This window comes from Pseudonaja textilis, chromosome 17 (genome assembly GCF_049901715.1).
Source record: "Pseudonaja textilis isolate UNSWEBS1 chromosome 17, rPseTex1.2, whole genome shotgun sequence".
In the NCBI taxonomy this organism is placed as follows: domain Eukaryota; kingdom Metazoa; phylum Chordata; class Lepidosauria; order Squamata; family Elapidae; genus Pseudonaja; species Pseudonaja textilis.
Window position 1 is genome coordinate 9,734,392 of NC_142006.1, and position 16,386 is coordinate 9,750,777.

A 16,386-nucleotide genomic window follows, 5' to 3' on the forward strand; every position below is an offset into this window, starting at 1 on the left:
CCAGAGGTCCTCAGCCCGCATGGCTGACTGGGGGAACTCTGGGAGTTGGAGCCCACACGCCTGAAAAGTCACCAGGGTTGGAGATCCCGGGGCTATTGTCCTTGAAGGATCCCGGATTAGGCAAAGTGCTGGCTTGCGCATTGATTCTACGCTTCTCGCAGCCTCGAATTCGTGGCAAGTGGATCGGTAGGAGAGCTGGATCGTCCGTGGTGCCGCGCTGAGCTCTCTCCGCCCTTCCCCTCCAATGACTTGGGAGGACTTGGGAGTCCTGCTTCCGGGGGGGGGGGCTTTCCGTCGCCTCCTCTTCTGTCGTTCTGCAAACTCTGGCTTGGATTTCAGATCCTGCTTTCGTCTCCCTTTGTTTTCCCTTGGGCCCGTCGTCTTCCTCTTCCTCCTCCTCCTCCTCCTCCTCCTCCTCCACCCAGGCAGAGCAGGAGTTGGCCTCAAATTCTAAATGACCACACGGCTGTCCCCCGATTAACTTACATTGTGTAATCCCAGTTGCAGGAATCTTTCAAAGTTTGGGCTCTGTTGGGGGGGGGACGCTGAGGTTAGGGCTTCTTTTAGACCTGTCTGCAAATGCGGCGATTTGGCCTGTCTGGAAAATCCAGTCGTTATGATTTGTATCGTATGCCTGTAAGACAAAAGTGCAGAAAGAAAACCTTTGGGGGGAAAAATCAATGATTCAGAACGAAGGGGCCGAGAAGTAATCATCCTAATTGGCGTAAGAGATTTAATGTCCAGTTATTGAACTGCCTTCTCTTCGAGGATTTTTAATTGGCTGGTTGTTGTTGGTTTTTCCCTTTTGAATTAAACATTCATGACTGTCTTAAACCTTCACCTATTAGGAAGTAGCCAAAACAATTCATGGGGCATAACAGCAAAATTAATGTTGCAGTGGCTTGATAAATAAAAACAACCCAACTTTCTAGGAGATGCACGCAAACTGAACTCTTTGTACTCTTGTTTTCTAACTGAATTAATAGTTATGTTGCCACGGTTACTCTTCTCTGCCTGGCTTACAAAATAACTCAGGTTTGATCGCAAGAAAGCTTCCCATCAAGTTAGGACTGACAAGCTGGGATGGGAGGCATCTCTGAGTCCGTGACCATGAATTACAGTTCAGCTGTGGTTTACAGCGCTCCCCATGGTGTCCTGGGTGCGGTGTAACTACAGACTATGGCTTAATCAGTGAGTATTTATGTGTATATAGACACTCGCTGATTAAGTGTGAGATATAAACACTCGCTGATCTCTTCTCCTCACACAGTTTAGTGGATTTATATATGTCTTTTGGAAAAAGCATCTTGGGGGGGAGGGTTGAGTGCGTTGTGGTTCATCTACCGCTGGCTTCTGGCCGTGAACATATCCTGACTTGGTTGTTTTCTTGCAGGCATTCGATTGCCCAAGCTAGATAACGTCATGAGTGAAATCCCTCCCAAGAAAACGGCCAAGCTCAGAGAGCGCCAAGGACCCTTCACCTCAACCCTGAGCTACAGATAGACTCCTTTCTTGGCATATCTTAATCTCAGGAAGGCGGGATATCTGTGCATTGTCCCCTCGTGCGAGGGCCTTGGTGCAGCACAGATGGAGCAGTGGTGTCTTATCTCAGTTGCTTCTCCCAAGCGTCTTCCCATTCCAAGGGCAGAAGATAATAAGTCTTGGACTTTCCCCACTCTCATCAGAATCAGAATCAGAAGCTGGAAGAAACCTTGGAGGTCTTCTAGTCCAGCCCCCTGCTCCAACAGACAAGCGACTGTCCAGTCTCTTCTTAAAATCCTCCAAGGATGGAGCACCCAGAACTTCTGAAGGCGACTTCTGTTCCCCTGATCAATTGTCCTCCCTGTTAGGAAGTTTCTCCTCAGTTCTGGGTTGCTTCTCTCCTTGGTCAGTTTCCACCCGTTGCTTCTTGTCCTGCCGCCTTCAAGGGCTTTGGAGAATAAGCCGACCCGCTTCTTCCTTGGAAGGCTGCTATCATCTCACCCCCTAGTCCTTCTTTTCTCCAGGTTGGCCAAAGCCAAATCCTGCAACCGTCCTTCATATACTTTAGTCTCCAGGCCTTTAATCATCTTAGTTGCTCTTCTCTGCACTTTTTCCAAAATCTCAACCTCTTTTCATCATCATTTCATGCAACGGAACACAATCCATCTATTAGCATATCCTAGCAAACTTGCTATTGTGGTTTATCCCGGAGTCTATATAACACGACAAACGTAGCTTTTTGAAACCGTGGTTTGAAATCTAGCATCCATACATTCCTATCTGGGTTTTTTTGACTTTGAGTCTGGTTATAGAAGGTTGTAATTTGGAGCGACGTCCTTAATTGAAGGCCTTCTCAAGTTCCAAACATTGCATTGGGTTTTTTTGGTGGTGGTGGTGGGGTCTATGACTCGATACTGGGCCCCTGTGACATGTAATGCCCAGAACAACGAACTGTGGTTTCAGGTAAGTTTTACTAACCCAGGATCCTATTCAGTGATGGTTTCTCATTTCGGACATAATAGCAGAATGATGGTTAATGTAAATCAGGTTTGGTTCTCCAAAGGGGCCGAAAGATGAACGTGTGAATCCATCCCTTGTGCCAAGGGCCTTCCAACTTGGCAAGTTTAAGACGTGTGGACTTCAACTCCCAGAATTCCTGAGCTCACATGACCTGAGGAACAAGTCCACACGTCTTAAAGCTGTCGAATTTGAAGGCCCCTGACCTGTGCTTTTATGGTGACCAAACCAAGATTGTTGGCTCCAAGCCAGCCTGCGATATGCTTTAACCTCTTACCGGGGTTCTTTTTTGTCATTCCTGGTTTGTTTAGACTTACTTCTCTCCCTGCTTCCTATAACCTCCCTACCCCTCTTCCCAAGAGCGGTTTTTTATTCCTTGTTATCGATCTGCTGCTAAGAGCTGTTGAAAGGCTTTGTCGTTCTTCGTCAAGGTGGATTTCTTTTATAATTCATTTTTTAGATAAATAAAAGGCAGGGACAAAATAGTTCATCAAACCCAACGCTTGCTAGCTGAGGCCTCAATTACCCTCCTACGCTACATCGATAGTCTTCGGCTTCATTGGGAGCAGAATGGGCTGCGCCAGGTGCCTGATGCGCTCAGGCAGCCCTGGGATGCTCCAGCCGTTGCAACTAGATACGGGGGACGGGGGGACGGGGGACGGACCATGGGACTGCTAAGGGGCTGTGGCGACTCTGAAGGGTCGCTAAGACATCGTTGTAATTCAAGGACGGCCTGTGGGCTTCTGTGACAGTGGGGGCTGTGCTGGGAAAAGAGGGAAAGACACAGGAAGAGAAAACGGCCACTAAGGGAAGAGAGCCAGGGTTGCTTAAGTGGGTAGTTTTTAAACAAATGGATTAACTTTAGCAGTTGGGTAGCCTGAATCTATCTTTCTTTCTATCTATCTATCTTCTTTCTTTCTTTCTTCTTTCTTTCTTTCTTTTCTTTCTTTCTTTCTTTCTTTCTTTCTTTCTTTCTTTCTTTCTTCTCTCTCTCTCTCTCTCTCTCTCTCTCTCTCTCTCTCTCTCTCTTTCTCTCTCTCTTTCCCTCCTTCTTTCCTTGTCCCTTCCTTCCTTCTCTTTCTCTCTCTCTTTCCCTCTTTCTTTCTGTCTCTCCTTCCTTCCTTCCCTTCCCTTCCCTTCCTTTCCTTTCCTCTCTCTCCTTTCCTCCTTCCTCTCCTCCTTCCTTCCTTCCTTCCTTCCTTCCTTCCTTCCTTCCTTCCTTCCTTCCTTCCTTTTTGTTTTCTGTCCTATTTTGCTTGTGGGGAAAGCTGGACAGCCACCCGTTGAAAGAGAACGGGGCCATTATTATCCCCCCCACCCACCCACCCCTTTCCTCCTGCAGCTACCAGCCCTGACTCCTTGGCCTCCACCGTCTATTACGTGATCTTTTCCGAGAGCAGCTTTGTTGCTAAATGCCGCTCAACTGTGCTCTTCTGGTCCTCGCCACTTTCAAGAAAAGGGGGCGTGGGGTGCGGGGTGGGGGGGGTTGAAACCGGGACCACCGTAACCATGGCAGGCCGGGCCTCCCTTCTCCTAAAGCCGACGGTTCTGGTGGTTTTTGCAGAGCTCCGAATCCAGCCTCAGGAAGAAAATGATGAAGCGGAAGGGGAAAACGGAGAGCCCCTGGTTGAAACCCACCCGCAAGCGGAGGCGGAGAAATAAAAAGAAAAAAACCAACTTAATAGGTAACAGAGTTGGACTGCTGCTATTGTTGTTGTTATCGTCATCATCACCATCATCATCACCACCATCATCACCATCATCATCACTACTACTGCTGCTAAAGTGCTTCTTTACCCCAAGGGAAGAGGGCGGATGATGAAGGTCTCCAGGAGGATAGGTGTGGAGGTGCTGGTTGGCAGAACACCTGGAGCATACAAATCTCCTCCGGTCTTGGCTTGGAGCGAGACAACTTCTGTTCTGCGAGTCAGAGGTGGCCTTTTTGGTCCCTCGGTCTATGGGTTCGGTGGGCGTGGCTTGGTGGGTGTGGCAGGGGAAGGATCTTGCAAAATCCCCATACCTTCCCCACCCCACTAACCTGCTCTCCAGCTCCGTTCTCCTGTGCAGGGCAACCAAAGGAGAACCAGCCAATCAGCAGAGACTCAATGGGAGGCAGAGAAGAGATGGGGTTGGCGGGGCCAGTCAGAGGTGGGATTGGCTGGTTCTCCAAACGACCCAAAATTTCTGCTACCGGTTCTCCAGAACTGGTCCGAACCGGCTGAATCCCACCTCTGAGCTGCTCCCGTCGATATTTCTGTAGCTGTGTTGATGGGAGAAGCGACCAGTTGGGTTGGGTTGGGTTGGGTTGGGTTGGGTTGGGTTGGGTTGTCCTCCATCTTGGAAGTTCTCGTTCCGAGATGAGATGCTGGTGGTTTTGCTCATTCTTCCTCCAGGAGAAACTTGTGGTCTCTGAGACGATTCTGGACTACAGCCGAATACTAGGACCGCTTCTTAACGGCCCCCTCCACCCACAGGGGAGGCATGGAGGGGCCCACAGGTCAAGCGTCCCCACTCCCGCCAGAGGCTTTCTTGCTTTCTAAACTCTGGTTCCCGACCTCTTGCCCTCCCTGGTTGCTAAAGTATAATTTTATTTTTTGGAAGAGTGATAATTGTGCCCTTGTGGGGATTTTCGACCTTTCTGCCCTTCGCCCCAATGGCAGCAGGAGGGGGCAGAAAGAAGGGCCCAACCCCTCGGCTGGCCCTCGAGTGCCCTTTGCTTGTTCCCCATGGGGCGGGGGAGGTGAAGGGCCCTGGGCCTCTGTGTGTGTGTGTGTTGGAACCTGCGTGTGAGGGAGGTGGGAGTGCAAGTGGAGAAGAAGCCTGAACTGGTTTCCCACATGTTAGTTTTGATTAGTAGTTTTGATCTGCCTTGCTGAAGAGGGAGGCTGGGATCGGCCTGCCGCAGTCCCTGGTGCCTTCTGCTCCGGGGAGGGTTGGCTAGTCTGGTCTGGCTTGGGCTCTCCCAGGCTTTTGGCATCTGAGTAGGGTGAGCCAAGAGGAAACCAGCTCCCTCCCTCCCTCCCTCTTCCTCTTCTTCTTCTTCTTTTTCTCTTCCCTTCCTCCTTCCCTCCCATCCATCCTTCTCTTCCTTCCTTCCTCTTCCCTCCCTCCCATCCATTCTTCTTTTCCCTCGCTCCCTTCCTCTTCCTCTCTCTCTTCCCTCCCTCCTTTCCATCCTTCTTTCCCTTCCTTCCTTCCTTCCTTCCTTCCTTCCTTCCTTCCTTCCTTCCTTCCTTCCTTCCTTCCTTCCTTCCTTTACCTCTTCCTTTCTCTTTCTCTCTTTTCCTTCCTCTTCCCTCCCTTCCATCCTTTCTTCTTTCTCTTTCTTTTCCTTCCTTCCTTCCTTCCTTCCTTCCTTCCTTCCTTCCTTCCTTCCTTCCTTCCTTCCTTCCTGGGAAGGAAGCTACCCCCCTTGAAGCTTAGCCTTCCTGGTCACTAAGAACTTTCCCACGCGAAGCAGGAGGTCGGCCCCAGAGAGCGGAGGGCCCAGGGTTGCCTCTCGATGGCTCCCTGCTCCGCACCTGCATTTACCGATCCCTCGGCGGGTGTAGCCTGCCTACTGCCTGTGAAAGCGATGAGTGTGGCCTTTCAGGAGAGCGAGGCACATGCACGCTTCTTCCCTGGCGTTCTCTTCCCACCCCAGGTGCTGACTCTTACAAGCCCCCTTCGGGGAGCGAGGAAGGAGCCGGGCAGGAGAGCAGCATGGAATACCTGGAGGTGCCTCTGCATTCCCTGGACCTGCGGGTGAAGGAGGCGCTCTCTTCGCCCTCCGAAGGTGAGGGGTGCGCGTGTGGGTGCGTGTCTCAGGTTTCTAAATATGGCCATGTACCATTTTGGATCTTTGTTTTCTTGGGATTCATTTCTCTTTATTAAGACGATGCCCCCTGGTGGCTGCTTAGCCGGAGAAGGAGAGCAGGCTGGCGGCCCTCGTAAAGAGAGACGGGGTGTGTGTGTGTGTGTGTGTCAGTGTGTCACACAATGGACCCCAGCAGTTGGGGCGAGGAGTCAGATTCCCTCGGCCTCAGGAGAAAAGAGGGAGGTGGGGCGGCAGATGATCTGTTGGGAAGGACCCTCAAGGCATTTAATGGCCGCCTGCCTCCAGGAGTTGTGGGAGCTCCATCACTGGGGGCTCTTCGGAAGGAAGGAAGGAAGGACAGAAAGGGGGCAGCCCCCCCCCGTCTGAAATGCTATGGGGTCTCCCTGCTTGAGCAGGAGGTTGGACTAGAAGACCTCCGAGGCCCCTCCCAGCTCTGCTGCAGAGCCACTCGCTCCCAGCTCTGGGCTCCTCCTGTCTCGGCTTCCCTGCTGTCCAGGAATGGGCCGCCTGGCCCAGCTGAGCTCAGGTCCCACGAACTTCTCCAAGCGTCGTCCTGGGAGGCCTGTTTGCTTTGTCCGAGGGAGCAGATCCACGGTGCTGCTCGACCCGGAGAACCTCGCCTGGCTGGTCCAACAGAGACCTCATTTCCCAAGGCGCCGTAGCTTCTGACCTTGGTCTGCCCTGCTGGCAGGAGGCCCCCCAGAGCCCACCGGGGCCTTAGTCCTTGTTCGAGTTTCCCTTCGCTCCCTTCCCGCTTGTTGGAGCGTTGGCCAGGCAGAGTTTGAGAAGCTGCCACCCACCCACCCACCCACCTTGGGGATCTGGCTCAAGGGTTCCACCCTTCTGAGCGGCCCCCGGGGTTTCTGAGTAGCCAAACGCCCAGCCCGGCTCCGGTACCTGGGCTGAAATGCAGAGGTTGCCTCCTCCTGTCCCCTCTGGAAGGCTGCAGATGGGGGAAAGGTTTGGCTTCGGAGAGGACGGGCGCTTGACTGGGCCATGGGGTGGACTGGGAGGGGGCTGCAGGGGGTGGACCTTGGATTTTCACCTGGGGAAGGGAAAAGCCGGAAGTTTCAGGCTCAGGTGGTCCCAGATGTGCCTTCTTGAAGAAATTCCCACTTGGGTGGGCTTTGCCTCTGAGTGCTGAATGGAAATGGGAAGTTTCTCTGGGATGCTGACCGGTGGGATGGGTTGGCGGGCAATTCTAATCTCCGAACTGCTGGAGGGCGGCCAGGCTAAATCAGAACCTCCGAAGGTGGAGCCGACGGGCCCTTCCTCCTCTAAAGGACCTGCGGGGGCCATCCAAGGGCCCTTCCTGTTTCCTCTGCAGCTGTTCTTCTGACACGCACGCTTGGCTAGGAGGGCAGCGTGGGTGTCCCACAACCCCACCATTCTCCAAACAAAGCCGCCCCCCCCCGTTCCCCTTCCGTCTTCGCCCTTTACCCAAGAGAAGCACAGTGTTGTAATTCTTGGACCTTGGAGGTCTTCTAGTCCAACCCCTTGCTTGAGAGGAAACCCGATACCATTTCCAGTCTCTTCTTGGAAACCTCCCGTGGTGGAGCAGCCGCAACTGCTGGAGGCAAACCCTCCCAGCGATTAATTCTTTGAACCGAGGCGGTTCTCCTTAGCTCCAGGTTGCTTCTCTCCATGACTTGTCTCCATCCGTTGCTTCTTGACCTGCCTTCAGGGGCTTTGGAGGACGGGCTGACCCCGCCCCTCTTCTTCGTCCCTTGGGGCGGCCTGGCCTGCCTTCACCTTCTGTCGGAATCCCTTGTCCGTTTCGTTTTTCCTCCTGCGGGTCTTTCTGATGCTCCCGGAGCAACGGAAACAGCTTTTTTCTTCCTCTTCCTCTTCCTCTTCCTGCAGGTCTTTCTAACGGTTCTGGGGCAACGGAAACAGACGGTCTTCAAGAAGTGCCTCTCTGCAGCTGCCGGATGGAAACTCCGAAAAGCCGGGAGATCACCACGCTAGCCAACAACCAGTGCATGGCCACGGAGAGTGTAGATAAGGAGGTAAGGCCTCTTTATGTCTCCTCCTCCTCCTCTTGGACGGCTACTTGTGGGCGACTGTTGTCTGTCTGGTTCACCTGCGCATCTGAAGGAGACGGACACATGTAGGAACTCTGGAGCGGTTCAAGCGAAGGGAGGTCACAGCAGGCTAACACTCTCTGTAAGAACCTGGACTTGATGCGGTGGTCAAAGCAACTTGGAGATAGATACGAATCAGCAGAACTCAAGGTGGGTTGGGCTTGGTTCTCTTGTGGGTGCAAACGGACTCGAGACTAATGACACACTTGACTCCTCCCTCGGGTTGGTTATCTCCTACAGACACGCCTGTGGAGATCCTCCGCCATCCAGGTCACGGTTGCCCACAAGTCCAGTTGCCTCTTGGAAAAAGCACCTTTGTCCCTCCTGCAGACCCCTTCAGTCTTGCCTTGGGCCCCTGAGCCTCTGCTTCTAGCCCTTAAGCTCCTGTGCGGGGGCTTAGGAAGTAGGTTTACCTGTGAGGTACCCGAGTCGATCCGGCGCTTCCCCAAGCCTTCCCTTCTGGTGGCTCGTCTGGAAGTTCCTGTTTGTCTTCGGAGGAGCGGTTTCCAGAGGGGGCGAGTTGCGGTGGTGGGGGGTTCACATAGCGCTGAGAAGCACTACTTAGGAATCCCCTGGGGGATGGGCTGGGTTCACAAGGAAAGGGAAGGAAAAGAAGGAAAGGAAAGGATTGGAAGGAAGGAAGGGAGGGAGGGAGGGAGGAAAGAATGGAAGGAAGGAAGGAAGTAGGAAAGGAAAGAAGTAAAAGGAACAAACAAACAGGAAGGAAGGAAGGCAGGAGAGAAGGAAGGAAGGAAGGAAGGGAAAGTAACAGACAGAAACAGGAAGGAAGGAAGGCAAGGAAATGGAGGGAACAGAAACAGGAAGGAAGGAGGGAAGGAAGGTCTTTCTCAAACAAAGCCAAGCAAAATTTTGATATGAAATCTCAGCAAAAACCACTCTTTTCCAATCCATTTTGTGTGTGTGTGAGAGAGAGAGAGAGAGAGAGACTTTTTGCACTTCAATGAGGCTAAGTTACTCCTTGTGAGGCTCGCTCTTCCATCCGATACCCAAGCGAGAGGCAGAGATGTGACATCCATGGATGGTGGAACAACCCCCCCCACCCCCACCCCAAAGGCATCGCTCTCTGGGTATCGAATAGTCTCGGGCGACTTGCAGCTTGCTGGCCGTGTGAACAATGACTCCCAGGGCTCAACGAACGTGGGAGAAGGCCTTCATGCGGTGCTCTCTCGTGCGTCCGTCCGTGTGCACACTAGCCAGAAATCTCTCTTCCCTCCCTCCTCTCCCCTCCCCACCCTCAGCTGAGTCGATGCACCAACCGCGTGCTGAAGTACGAGCTGATGCGCGCGTCGAACAAAGTCCAGCTCTTGGTGTTGTGCGAGGACCACAGAGGGAGGATGGTGAAGCATCAGTGCTGCCCTGGTTGCGGCTTCTTTTGCGTGGCGGTAAGCATGACAAGGGAGGCTGGACGGCACTCTTGCCTCCTCCCCCAGGGGCAGCGGCCCCCTGGGTTCCCTCTTGATTTGGGCAACAGATAAAATAAGAACTGACGGTTTGAAGAATCGACATAAACCCTGGAACGTAGGCAGGCCGAGCGGATGCTGGCTCTGAGGCCCCCGGGCCCCGTGGAAGCCAGTCTTCTCTTCAGAGAAGGCCCCGGAGCCCTTCCCCACTGGAAGAGGAGGAGGAGATTCTGCCCCTCCCCTTAAAACAAACACTTGGGCGGAGAGAGCCACGGTGAAACGTTGGGCTCTCGAGTTTGGGCGCATCGAAGGGGGCCAAAAAACGGGAGCTCTCTTGGCGCGGATGGGTCAGGGACGACGATGCAGGAAGAGTCGGCCTCCCAAAGTTGGAATGTGGGTCCCACAGGAATCCCAGGCTTGAGTTAGGAGTCAGAAAATGGAGGCTCCGCCTCTTCCTGGTTCTCTCTTTTATTTCTTCCCTTTTCAAATACATTCTTCCTCTCGGCCACCGTGATGCCATAGTATTAGGAGGGCCAGACTGCAGGACTGTGCCTTTCCTGCCCCATTCCAGGAGGGCATCCTGGGGGATTCTCTGGCCTCAAGTCCGGTCAACTCAACGTTTCTTACAGTCAAAGGCCAGGAGATCCGCTCTGTCATCCAGGTCACGTTTGTCCCAAAGGTGCTTTTCCAAAAGGCAACTGGACTTTCTCGGTCCAGTTTTTTTCCTTGAAAATGTTCTTCTTGGACAAGAAGCGAAACGTTTTCAAGGGGGAAACCCCCCCCCCCCAAGAAACTAAGGATTCTGGGTGCTCTCTGAGCTCCCCTGTTTTCTTGCAGACCAGGACTAATAACGTTACCTGGAGGACGGAGAATCTCGACAGACTTTGAGCTATGCCGTTTGGGATGGACACCCTTGGAATGGCGCGGGGGGAGGAGCGGATTTCCAGAGAGGGGCAGAGAGAGAGAGACTTGCAGACTACGGGGCCCATTTGCACTCCTCCAAGTGGCCTCAAGGGCCCTCGCAAAGGATGCAAACGACCAGCTGTCTGCAAGGAATGTAAATACCTCCCTTTCCCCACCACCCAGTCGGAGCTGAAGAAGCTTCTTGGATGGGAAGCGAAACGTCTTCAAGGAAAAACCAGAAAGTCCAGCTTGCCTCTTGGGAAACCCCCCACCTTTGGGTGCAGCTTATCTCTCACAATCCGACAACCCCGAGGCAGGAGAAACGGGCGTCCTTGGGACATTCTGGGCTCCCCCTCTTCGCTGGTGGAGCCTGGGTTGCATCTGTTGGCAAAACCCCCCTGCCTTGCAGGTCCTTCACAGGGGGGGGGGGGGGGCAGTTGCACTAGAGGCCTAGAAGTTCTCCTGCGAACCGTTCTGATCGTTTTATAGGTGCCGTCGTAAGCGGGTCAGGCTAAAGTTCTCCCCCCTCGAGTCCTGCCAGCCCTCCATCTATCCCCGTCTCCCTCCTCAGCCCCTAATGGGAGACCTGTCAGACTTCCACATTGAGACACATCAATCACTGTCACCCTTGACCCTGGTTTTCCCCCCACGCTCCCTGAGACGGGTCCATAGCCCAGAGTCATCAATCGTGTTCTCCAGTTAGATATTTGCGGGGCAGAAACTTCAGGCATCTTCGAAAAACTATGTATGGAATGCCCTTTCAATTTCCAAGCTGCCGCGCTGCTCTTTCAAACCCCTTCTCCCCGCCTCCCTTTCTCTTGGCAACTCTAAAAAGACCATAGAAATGTTTTATGAGTTGACATTTTGTCACTTCCCCGGGCGACGGCCTCTAGCCTCTGCACCTGGCAGTCCTGGACTAAACCACCGTTCATTTAGTGTTCTAAGTTAAAACGGCCCTGGCGAAGAGCAGCTTGCGGCTGTTTTTCACACTTAACGTCGCGGCATCCCCCTGTGGTCACGTGATCGGAATTCACCCTCTTGGTGACCGACTCACGTTTATGGACGGTCGCAGAGTCCCCCTGGGGGGGCCTTGCGTGATCATCTTTTGCCTACCGAGTCCCCCAGGGGAAGCCAGGTGTGCTAATTTGACGACCGTGGCAGTTGCCTTCACTGCCGTGGCTGAGGAAAGGTGTCAAAGCGGGGCCAGACTCACCATAACAGATGCCCGGCTTAGCCACCCAAACGTTGGTCGTTGGGTCGAGGGATGCATTTCTTTCTTTCTTCTGCCCTTTGCGCCCCCCCCCCCCCCGCAGGGCACCTTCATGGAGTGCCAGCCGGAAAGCAGCGTCTCCCACCGGTTCCACCAGGACTGCACGTCCCACCTCAAAGGCATGAGCTACTGCCCCCACTGTGGGGAGGAGGCCTCCAAGGCGAAGGAGGTCACGGTGGCCAAGGCGGACACCACTTCCACCCTGCTGCTGCTGACCCTGGAGCAGAAGAAGCCAGGTGCCTTGGAAGGCAAGGCCGACACGACCACTGGAAGGCAAGTCCCAGCTTTTCCCTCCCCTGTTTGATCGGCCCCTCCCTCCCTCCCTCCCTCCCCCTTGCAGAGCAGACTGATTGGAGAGGAAAGGATTGCCAGAAAACGAGCCCTTTGCTGCTCTTCTTCACGTCAGAAGCAACGGGATCGTGCTGGGGAGTCTGGGCCCAGGAGCCCCACACGCCCCACGCAAACAGCTTGCAGTGTTACCTTGAAATCTCCTGGGTCCCCGCTGTGTCCATGGGGTGAAGGATGCGATTTTTGTAGGCAGTCTCTCCCTTGTCTGATTCCTCCCCTTCCCAGTGCAGAACAGGGAAACTGGGAAGGGATTTCAAGGGAGTAAACGGCTTGTTTCTCTACACATTGGGAGCAGTGCGGTTGCCCCAGCAGCCGGAAAGGAAAGGTGGCCTACAGGAATGGCTTGCTTTGGTTCCCCCAGCCCGGCTTGCAGAGGGAGAGATTGGAGAGAAAGGGATTTCAAGAAACCGAGCTGTCCGCGTGGGGCCCCTGTGGCCCCAGGCTGCCAGTATGATGGGCAGAAGACAGCAAGCGGGCCCTCAAGCTTCCCAAGGGTGGCGGGGTGGTGGGGAGGCAAACAAAAAACGGAAGCGTGAAACTGGGTAGCCTTGTATCCTTCCAGTGGGAAAGTAGAGTTGTGGTCACGTGATTTCCCACTTAAGGACTGCTTCGCTTAGCAAAAAGACGTGTGTTGCTTGACGCTCGGGTTTTCTTGTCTTGGGTTCAGTTTCAGTGGGCCTGCAACCCAGCAACCCGAAGAAGGGAGAGCGGAGAACTTGCCCAGCGAGATCTTCGATTTGGCTGGGACGTCGCTGTTCCCTAAGCCGCCTCCGGCTGGCTTATCCCAGGGGCCTGTTAAAGAAACCTTGGAGAGCGCCCTGATCGCCCTGGATTCAGAAAAGTAAGAGCAGCCTGAGCGGGCGGGGCTGAGAACTCGGGTGCCGCTGGCGCCACGGAAGGGGCCAGGATCTACCGCCTTGGCTCCTCCTCCAGGCTGCCCTGACTAAGTTGACCGCGTCCAGCTCAGCCAGCCCAGAACCGTCGCTTCCTTGGTGGGAATCGGAGGGAAATTCTTTGGCGGGAAATGGCAAAATCCCGTCTTTCCATGTGACAGTCACTCTTCCTCTGCTTTCGCAGGCCGAAGAAATTGCGGTTTCACTCGAAGCAGCTGTACTTCTCAGCCAGGCAGGGGGAGCTCCAGAAGGTCCTCCTTATGTTGGGTGAGTAAAATCCCCCCCCTCCGCTCCGCCCCCCAGCATTTAACAACACACACCGCAGCTAGTAGAGATTCTCGACTTGAGGAATGAGGTCCTTAGACTGCTGCAGGGGGGGTCAAGATCCAGCCCCAAACAGGGAGAACAAGGACTCAGTGGAAGGGCTTCTCTCCGGAGGCTGCGGGTCTCAAGAAGAGGCTGGAGAGCCCTTGGCCTGGAATGGGATAGGGATGGAGTGGTATCTCCCTGCCTGGACAGGAGATGGACTGGGGAGACAGAGGTCTTCCGATCCAGCCTGTTGAAGCAGGAGACCGTCTACCATTCCAGGCCGAGGGTTGCCCAACCTCTTCTTGAAAGCCTCCCGGAACGAGGGTCGGTCCCTTCCAATCCTGTGATTCTGTGTCCCTATGCAGTATCCTCTACCTATGTGGAATTACAACTGTCCTAGTTGTCATCCGGCCCAACCCATGGCTGTGTCAGTGGGGTTGCCTTCCGAGCCTTATCTGTGGGGTTCTAGATTGAGGAAAGCTGGACCAGACCAGGAAGGGGAAGGTACTTTGCAAGAGAACACCCGAGCCAAGGACTAGCTGGAACTGGCAACCAGGGGAGCCCTCTGCTCTTTCCCTCCCTTCTCTAGTTCCCCCCCGTGGAAGCTCCCCCTCCGTCCGTGGAGGCAGCCCCCGGCTTCCGGCTGCAGTTGAGCCCGGAGTTACAGTTGTGTATCGTGCCGGTTGTTATGTGGCTCCTCCCACGTCTCACCCAATTTTACAGCTGTTGGAAGTTTGAAGCCTCGCGGTCACGAGTGGCTTTCTTGGGAGTGGGGGCTTCGAACGGTTGCTAAGCAACCGGTCGTAAGTCAAGGATTGCCTGTAAAGGAAAACGGGTTTTGTCTTCCCCCTCCTTTTTTTTTTTGCTCAGTGGATGGGATTGATCCCAACTTCAAAATGGAGCACCAGAGTAAGAGGACGCCTCTTCATGCAGCCGCAGAATCGGGACACGTGGAGATTTGTCACATGCTACTTCAGGTTCATCCTTAATTCCCTTCCCCCCCCCCTTCCTTTAAAGGTTATTTCCCGACCGGAAGGGTTAGGGCTACGCTCCCTTCTCTTCCTAGAGAGCCAAATCAGTGGGGGATAGTGAGTGTCTGTTTATTCCATCAAGCAGACGCTGAGTCTGTTCTAAAAGCAATCAACGTGACCGATTCTAAGCTTCCTCTAGATCAACTTGGCAAGTTTAAGTCTTGTGGACTTCAACACCCAAAGTTCCCGAGCTAACCTGACTGGGGGAGGAATTCTGGGCATTGAAGTCCACAAGTCTTAAAGCTGTCAAGTTGGAAGACCCCTGCTCTAGATCCATAATCCTTGTCTTGGCTATTGGTTCAAAGGATGAGGAAGTTGGAGTCTGGTGTGGAATCAAGTAGATTGCTTTGGGTTTTCTGCATGGGGGGAAAATGTAATTTGTCTGTCATTGAACGAGTTAAGAGTTTACTCATAAAGGAGAATATCTGTAACTCAGGGGTTGACGTGAGAGGTCTGTTTTCATGACCTGAACTAGGACTAGCACTGATGATGTTACCTAGTTGGGGTCATGAAACTTCTGCGAGAAAACAAGCGAGCTCAGAGAGCACCAAGGGCGCTCCAGCCAGCCTGATGTCATGGTTGGGGTCTCAGATCAGGACCATGGAGAGCTGCCTTTGAATCCCCAGCCAGCTGCCAAGCTCCCCGAGGATGGCTTGGACTGGCCTACTGGGTAGACCTGTTGGGGGGGAAGAGGGGAGGTCGGAGGATGCTTTGCATCTCTTGGGCTTCTGGGGGGGTGGGCGGAGGGGGGAAGCGAAAGAAGAGATAAAAAAGAGAAAAATTCCACAATTGCAATGTCGTCATGGGTTCTGTGCAGCCCCAGAACCCCTAAGTGTGTGTGTGCGCGCGCGCGCGTGTGTGTGTGGATCAGGTGGTAGGATCTGCATAACATCCCTAAGCCACAAAGCAGCATCCTAGCATGAGGCATGGACCTGACCAGAATGTCAGGTTTAAGCAACTGGCCTCTTGGCAGTATTAAAAAAATGCTAACCGTGGTTCTTTCTTTGCCTTCTGGGTCCGAACGGTACCTCTGCACAGGCTGGTGCTAACATAGACACCTGTTCTCAGGACCAGCGGACTCCCCTTATGGAAGCAGCAGAGAATAACCATCTGGAAACTGTGAAATACCTCATTAAGGCTGGAGCGTTGGTAGACCCCAAGGTAAGGTTTGGTTTGTTTTCTTAAACTTAGTTTCCAAAGGAGCCACCCTGGGTGCAAACTCTGGTTTGCAAGTCAGAAAATGGTGCATTCTCAGAACCCACCAGGCCAAACACTTTTCAGGTTAGCATCAAGTAGGAACTCAATCATCAGTTGGATTGAAGATCTCACAGTGGCATTGCTGTTGGTGTAAGTGTTCAGCCCTAAATTCCTACCATTTGTAGAGTAGAGTAGAATAGAGTAGAGAAGAGAAGAGAAGAGAATGAACGGGACATGTCAGAATAGAATAGAGTATAGAATAAACTATAAGATAGAATGGAATGGAGTGGAATGGAACAGAACAGAACAAAATAAAAGAGAGTAGAGTAGAAGAGAATAAAATAGAAACTTTATTGTCACTTTAAATGGACACTGATCAGCATATATTAAAATGAAAATTTGAGGCACTCCGCTCTCACAAGAGAACCATAATGCCTATATCCACACATACACGCATAGCGTTGGGGAAGAATCCGGCAAATGTAGAAGACGAATGGCCTAAGGGACGAAGCTTTTACAGGGTCTAGTAGTCCTGCTATAGATACTTTGAAACCCGCTCCCAGAGGAGAGGAGCAGAAGCAGGCCAGGAAGTGGGTGTGTTGGACCTCTATCAA

The 16,386-nt window shown here is 53.2% G+C and overlaps 1 protein-coding gene across 14 annotated transcripts in view; it reads left to right on the forward strand.

The window, feature by feature from the left end:
• The window catches only part of EHMT1 (euchromatic histone lysine methyltransferase 1), a 69,065-nt gene that overhangs the window by 37,344 nt on the left and 15,335 nt on the right, over window positions 1–16,386 (forward strand). For 11 of the 14 annotated variants that reach the window (XM_026712498.2, XM_026712505.2, XM_026712502.2 and 8 more), the window contains 9 exons: window positions 4,064–4,184; window positions 6,143–6,274; window positions 8,180–8,325; window positions 9,660–9,803; window positions 12,038–12,267; window positions 13,010–13,183; window positions 13,420–13,502; window positions 14,415–14,521; window positions 15,614–15,736. In XM_026712498.2, coding sequence (XP_026568283.2) covers window positions 4,064–4,184; window positions 6,143–6,274; window positions 8,180–8,325; window positions 9,660–9,803; window positions 12,038–12,267; window positions 13,010–13,183; window positions 13,420–13,502; window positions 14,415–14,521; window positions 15,614–15,736 — 1,260 coding nt within the window. The remainder of the gene's footprint in view (window positions 1–4,063; window positions 4,185–6,142; window positions 6,275–8,179; window positions 8,326–9,659; window positions 9,804–12,037; window positions 12,268–13,009; window positions 13,184–13,419; window positions 13,503–14,414; window positions 14,522–15,613; window positions 15,737–16,386) is intronic. The other 3 variants (XM_026712504.2, XM_087914644.1, XM_087914647.1) reach the window with 1 other exon arrangement.